Source organism: Populus trichocarpa, chromosome 1, assembly GCF_000002775.5.
Source record: "Populus trichocarpa isolate Nisqually-1 chromosome 1, P.trichocarpa_v4.1, whole genome shotgun sequence".
NCBI lineage: Eukaryota > Viridiplantae > Streptophyta > Magnoliopsida > Malpighiales > Salicaceae > Populus > Populus trichocarpa.
The window spans coordinates 11,806,161-11,813,799 of NC_037285.2; the positions used below are offsets into that span (position 1 = coordinate 11,806,161).

General features: G+C 36.1%; 1 protein-coding gene across 1 annotated transcript; it reads right to left on the reverse strand.

The window, feature by feature from the left end:
• Nucleotides 1-2,376: 2,376 nt before the first annotated feature.
• On the reverse strand, nt 2,377-7,595 carry LOC18094179 (AT-hook motif nuclear-localized protein 8). Its single transcript, XM_006368353.3, has 5 exons — nt 6,811-7,595; nt 6,674-6,729; nt 5,804-5,935; nt 3,194-3,355; nt 2,377-3,005 (listed from the first exon to the last, which is right to left on the reverse strand). The coding sequence occupies exons 1-5, from the start codon at nt 7,322-7,324 to the stop codon at nt 2,736-2,738; spliced, it is 1,134 nt and encodes a 377-aa protein (XP_006368415.2). The 5' UTR covers nt 7,325-7,595; the 3' UTR covers nt 2,377-2,735.
• Nucleotides 7,596-7,639: the final 44 nt, after the last annotated feature.

A 7,639-nucleotide genomic window follows, 5' to 3' on the forward strand; every position in this document is an offset into this window, starting at 1 on the left:
TTTTTCCTTTTTTTATTTTTTTTTCAACCCGGCCCGGTTCTAGTTCTAGATCCCGGATTGACCTGCCGGGCCGGACCGGATTTTAAAACTAGGATTTGTAATACTTTTTTTTTTCATTTGGTGTATGAGAGAATTAACAATGAGAAGAGAAACTTTTGCCGCTAGGTCCATCTTTTTTCATTCCAACACAATTTAATAAAAAATTAAAAAAAAATAATATATGTTAAAAAAATTAAAAAATAATAGAATTTAAACACAATTGTTATTAAAATTAGTGATTGTTTTAAAATTCATGAACAGTAGTTAACATAGTTATTAGGGTTCTTTTATATTTTTTTAATATTTAAATAAAAATTAATCTAAGTAGCAGGATAGTGCAGATAAATAATCTAGTAATTAATTCTTTCTCCTTTTTATTTTTATGTCTACCGCTTTCTTAATACTATAAGTTTTTGAGGTTACACCTTTTGCATCGTGCTCACGATTAAGTTTTCTCTTTTTAAGAAAATATTGCAAAGGAAATCGAATTCAAGTCTTCAAGTAAACGAAACAGCTAGAGCACAAAACTTTTTTTTTTTTTTCATGAGAGTGGACGAACAATAGCATTGAAATTGAAATACACAACCAAAAAATCGATTAAGATTTGGTTATGTGAATTCTGAGGAGTGATTAGGTCCTAGATTTACTCTCTAGAGGTCACCAGTTCAAGTTTCACTAACCTCGAAATCACTAAAAACTTACATGGTCGTTAACTTTAATGCCCGTGGGATTAATCGAAATGTACGCAAGCTGGCCTGGACATCCATATTAATCTAAAAAAAGATAGTTATGTTTAACTTAACATTGATTGTCGTGATTTGTTCAAAAGAAAATATATCATGATATGAGAAGATGGACTGTTTTTTTTTTTTAAAGACTCAACATGTGAAAAACTAACAAAAGAACTTGAGATCTTCCTCTACCACGCACGGGCGTATATCTTATGTTTGTTCTTAAGAAAAAAAAAATATCTTTTATACCAGAACCATATAACCGAGGCCTCCAGTACAATTACGTGTTTTTCTTATCTGTTTTTAAGAAAGTTGTGTGATGGGTTTTGATTATTATTTTTGTTATTGTTGTTGTTGTTGTTGTTTGGTTTGGTGGTTTCTGAGATGAAGTCTTATGAGAATAGTAGTGAGGTTATTGTTTACAAGGTCGGAACTATGTTCATGGTACAAAGTTTTCCTTACTCTTTGGAGCGCTAAAAGTTCATTTTATACTTATTTATAGTTTTGTCACCTGCTTGTGCTTTTTATGTATTTTTCATGTAAATTATTAGTTGCGGACAAAGTTGTGAAACCTTTTTAAATTTTAATTCACTTGAAATTCTAACCAATATAGGTTAATATTTCAGGAGATTTCGTATAAAATTTCAGTCTGATCCAACAATCGTATTGAAAATTATATACAATAGCGTAAAATTGATCGGTTTGTGATTTTTTATAAAAAAAAAAAACACATTTTATTGTTCAATCCTTATGTAAATCATGTTAATTGTTCCTCTAAACCGTTCAGATCATTTTTTTTTTTACTTCAAATATATTTATCTTGTATCTTGTTTTTTATTTTTATTTATTTATCGATTTATTATTATTTTATAGTAACGTTACTGATTTTTTAACTGATACTTTAACTTCACTCTTGACTTTTTGTTGTTTTGTCCTTTATTATAGTTTTTATTATTATTATTATCTCACTAATTCTTTGAGATTTTTTTTTATTTTTTTTTTATTCATCGAAACACATTACTAGTTTCGTCATCGTCATAAATTTTAAACTAAAATTATAATTCATGTAAAAACCTCATCCATACTTTTATATTTTATCATGGAAACCATTCTCTCCATTTTACATCATATTCTCTATTATTTATATGACTTATTAATTTTTTTATTTTACATCATATTCTCTATTATTTATATCATTTACTCATTTTTTCTTTTCATCCCAAATTTCTATTACTAGCAGGGTTATTTCTACCTTTGATCCAACATTTACAAGATGGTTTACATTCTTTACGTGAGGGTTTACATTCTCTCCTTGAAAAATTTCATCCTCAAAATTCAGATCCCAGTTCATTCCTGACACTAAACTTAAGTTGTTTTACTTAAGTTGTTTTATGTATATTATTTTATCTAGATGAAGTAAACAAACAGGTGCTGAATGTAGCCTGTTGTATTACATAGTTAATTACGAGTAAGGTGTAAATGATCATCCATTACACTCTGGCCTTTCAGGCCGATCTAGCAGCTCTACATATACATACGCCGCCGCCGCCTTCGCCTTCGCCTTGTTAGAGTGTAAAAAAGAAAGATAAATGTGAGGTGGTCCGCATGCGTAAACCATCAAAATGAACATAGACAACAAAATTCCCAATCAAATCTTTTTGAAGACATCCGTTATAATCATAACTTTTACAACTAGAGAAATACAGCAAAAGTAACACAACTAGACAACAAGCGGAACTAAGACGTTCCTAGGGCAGCCATGGCTGTGTCTAAATCAGTGAGAAACTGGGAAGAAATTAATAAAAACTACTCAAGAAAAAAATAATCTGAACTACACTAAAGAGGAGCTCATCCATGCTTTGTATTCAATCGCACGTGTTAGGATTAGGATTTGACTTGAATATACCATGCAAGGACTGCCAGGTCAGTGGTCCTAAGCACAGTATTGTTGAGTGGGAAGCATTTTCACTCTGGATTTTGGCCACCCCATAGTTGGTACATCTGCATATTATGAATGGGTTGACTAGGGTTACCATAAATTCCAGGAGTCCGATTAACAGGACTGCCACCATTCTCATCCGAAGACTCGCTAGAGCCCCCTCGAGAGGGAGGGCTAGCTGTGGTTAATGGAGCACCAAAATTCAACATCTGGGGTGGGGGTGTTGAGGAAGGTCCAGATTTTAATGATTTTGAATTTGATTTTTTCCCATCTGCAATGAAGCTGCCCAAAATTACCTAGCAAGAAACAAGGAATCCAGTTGAATTATAGATCAAACACAACAATATTTCTGTCAAGCTTTAGCATATCAAAGGTTCCCTGATGCTCAAATGGTAACTGATGACCATCTAACAGTGTATTACAGCCACCTGAAAAGACAAATGATGGCAGTGTGAATAAAGACAGATGTTGGCAGGGTGAATACCTGTACAGCAGAAGCTGCCGTTAGCATTCCAGCAACTCCCCCGCCCAAAACCCGACCATCTGATCCAGCCAGCGACACACTCAAACCACCAGTTCTGCTCCGACTACCATTACTTTCAGAAAGCAAGAAGGAGCCTGATAGAGAAATGATTTCAAAGCGGCCCTGAAAAGAAAATGTCACAAGGCACAGAAAAGTCAGCATTACCACAAGAGGGAAATATTGAAATCATGAAAAAATAAATTTGGGGGAAGGAGAAATTGATTAAAAGCATAAAACGTCCACACCCCCACCCACCTCCAATTGCATATTCAGACAAACACAAATCTAGAAAGAAGATGCAATTACTGATAATAGCAGTAAAAAGACAGGATTTGACATCTAAATCAGATCCAGAATTCCCAATTAACTAGGTGGTGAAGTAGTAAAGGGATTGAGCAGTCAATTAAATCTCAGAATCTCGTGTTTTCACAATATAGACTGCTTATAAGATGAAACTTCAAATCAGGGTTTCGAGCATGTACTTCTGAAAAATGGCGCATCGCTCAATTTTTCATGCTAAAGAATGGTCTTTGACGTATGTCCTTTACTATGACTCATCAGGAGCTAATAGTCAGAAAAACAGAAGATGAGGTCAAAAAAATAATCATTTAGGAGCATAGATTTAATAAGGAGAAGTTTTCTTGCAGTTCATAACTTTGAGGATGCAATATTTGTCATTAGATCTTTCTAAACACATGCCAGAAGTGCATATTTACCAAAGGTCCTTGACCTCCTTGAATTTATGGTGAAGGACTTATGCAATCAACTTTTAGTTCAACGAACCATTTGGTATACAAAGGTAAAATGATTTCAGCGTGTTACCACAAAAGAAATTTACAAGTAAACCAAATAGGTAGTGGCAGTAACCTCTTAGATGAGGAATCATGTCATATTAAAAAACTCGAAAACCCTAAACCTGTTGACCTGGTAATAGCTTCCAATTTCTACCTAGTTTCCATGAAGAATGCAGCTAAGTTGCTTAAATTCCATAGATGATGAAAGTAACTTTTGGCACATCAATATTATGTAAATCAACTAGCAACTAGGCACGCTCATCTAGCCTAACAAATGTCATTCACATGCACAACCACGATTAGTAAGCATGTACTTCTCAAGAATTTGGATCAACACCATCTTCTTGCTTCTTGACTTAATACCACAGTTTTTATTAACTTGAGAAAAGAAAAGGCATCCGTAAACACAGCCACAGAATTCTAATTCTCAGAATAACAAGCACATCTAAGGGTGGAAAGTATCCATGCCCTAACTGATTCAGCTTCCCTTCAGCTAAGTTTTGATTTATTTTGAGGTAGACTTTATCTGTTGCAGCCACACCCTCCAAGCATTCCACAAGGAGGGGAATGACACATTTACATGGAGAAAATGATTTGCATCTTACTGAAGCATATAAAATGCAAAGTTATTGCATGTCTAGAAAGCACAACATTAGCCCAATGCAAATGTTTGGTGTATTCCCCCATCATCAACAACAGTATTTTTAAAACACTAGAATTTCTTGAAAAAAAATTCAATTCAAGACCCAGGTTACAGATTTTCCTAGTTCTGATTCTACTCCTTGATGCTGGTGAATGAGGAAATAATCTGTTTGGCTAAAATGTGGTAGGAATGGGACATATGGTCTCAAAGCTACAGAATCGATTTCGTTCTCGGAAGATTTCTTGGGGAAGTCAAGCTCAATAATATAAACAGATGTAGAATGATGACTGAGAAAAGGCCATAACCTTGACATATTTCACAAAATGACCTGTGCCAAAATATGAAGTAGAACGATTACACAAGTTCAAGGCATACACTCTTTCCTGCATGAAAAGACTTTTAGTATTTCCCATAAAACAAGAACAGCACCATTCAAAAGTCCAAGTTCAAAGATGTCATTTTTGGAAGATTTCTTGGGGAAGCTCATTTCAAAAATATGGTATGCCCATTACTGCCTTGGCAAAAATGGATCCATGAAAGGTAACCTAGAAATGGCTATAACCTTGACATATTTTAAGAACATGACCCATGGCAAAAATGAAGCAGGATGTTTATACAAGTTCAATGCTTACACTTTTTTTTTGCAAGAAAAGATTTTTGATATTTCCCATAAATTAAGAGCAACGCTATTCATAGCCCAAGTTCAACTTCACTGAGACTAATACTTGTGTACTATTTCGTAAATAAATTTGCAATCGAGGAGCCCCTGCAAACTTTGACCAAAAGACTGTCCAAACCTTGGTTTCCAGCTCCTAATTATACTATCTATTTAGGACAAACACACACACATAGGCACACAAGAGGCATTGTATGAACTCTAACAAGCTCAGTAGCTAGTCCCACATGAATGATGTGTGGTGGTGTGCAAGTAAGGCTGCCAAGGACATCTAAAGTATAACACAGCAATACTGCACACAGCTGGTTCTAATAAGGAACAAGATGTCAGGGGTATTTGAGATTAAATTATAGCAAGGGAAAGGGGCACTTGACAGCCGTATTATACCTGAATTATCTATATTGTTAGAAACAAATTCTTCTCAAGAGTAAAGGAGATTTTACAGACATCAAAAGTACCTCATATGTCACAGAACCACCAGACATTGCTGGTTGGCGAAGTGTAACATTGCAGATGGCACCATTTGCAGAGAGAATACAAACTGTCCGTGGCCCTTGCTGTGAAAAAGCCATAATCTTTGATGCAATGTCCTGTAACAATGAAGGGGACACTATTTGATGACTCAACATACTTTCAATAGGTTCCCATTTGAAGAGGGATAACAGAACCTTCATAACCACCTCTCCACCAACACATCCTCACTTTTATTTTCAGGAAAAAAAAAGAATAAGAAAGGTGGGGAAAACAGTTATTCATTGAGATCTATGAAGCATGTCAACAATTGAATAAAAAAAAGATAATGTGGTGCTAATTTAAACAATATTTCATTTAGCTACAGGAATTGTAATTGCAAGTCATCAAACTACATTAAGGTGCACTTATTTTCACCAAAAAAAAAAGAACCAGAATGACAATGAAAATTTGAGGATGAACATACTGAAATTTGAGCAACTCCCATGGGAAATAAACCCACGTCCAGTGCTTTATCTTGCTTGCAAGTAATTTAAAATATGCTGTTCAAAGCTCTCCTTTCAGCAGAAGGCAAGTACTTTGGATGTGGTGTGATAACCAAAAATAGGCACCAGAGAATAAAGTAACCTTATCTGTTGATTGATAGTTTTAAACACAGTTGAATTTAAAAGCACGGGAGTCTTGAACTGTCCCCAAACTAAAATGCTTTGATCCTGAGCTATAAAATATAATCTAACTAATCAAGGACAAGACACAAAAGACTATATTTTTCACACTTGCTGCATTTTTATTCTAACAAACAAGATAAAAAAGCATTGCATCCAAAACATAAATTAAAAAGCTGCACAGATACATACCTCTCCTGCTTTCACCGTAATGACATGCGGTGTAAACCCTACGCCTCCAGTCCCACCTGTCCAACAAGAAAACAAAAATTCTTTCAAAACACAAGCATACATTTCAACAAATATTCAACAAATTTGCACACGATTACCTAAGGCATCAAGCTGCTTCTTCCCAGAACCTGGCGGCCTTCCTCTATGCTTTTTAGAGGGATGCTCAGATGCCACATCAGGCATGACACCGCTTCCGGCTCCACCACTAGAATCGGCTTGACCAGCCGACATTCCTGAATGAATGGGGGTGGGTGACAAACCCAAGGCAATGTTACCGTCAGGTGTGTACTTCCTGGGCCTCCCGCGCTTCTTCTTGGCGGGCTCTATACTAAACCTCATCCCTGAAGAAGATGTGGGCGACGATCCATCAAAAGCACCTTCAGGCTTGGATTGCAGCCGCTGGGCTGACATCTGATTGAAGGGGAAGCCACCACCAATAGCAGCATTCCGAGGAGATATACTGCGGTTGTTGATCAGGTGAGGAGAAGCGGTTGCTGGATAGGAGATAGGGCCCGGAATCATGTTTGATTGTGATTGTGGTGGTGGTGGTGCATGCGGTGGCTGTAGTTGTTGTGGTGGTGGCTGTGGCGGTGGCGGTTCTCTCGAGTCCATATTTTTTTTTTTTTGGAAAAAAATGTGGGTTCTCTCTTTCTTCTTGGACAGTGGGAAATGTGAACAAAAAATAGGGAATTGAGAGAGGTGTGGTGGTCTGGTGGGTGTGAGATATCTACTGCAGCGACCACAAACCAAGTACTAGTTAGAAAATGGAACCTCACACTTTGTTGAGAGAGAGAGAGAGTGCGCAGAGTGTACAGATGGAGATGAAATAAAAACTAGAGTGAAGCGGAAAAGTAGGGTTTTGGATTTTAGGGTTTTAAAGTGCTTTCTCTCTTCACTTGATGCCCATCGGTACATTTCTTTCTTTCT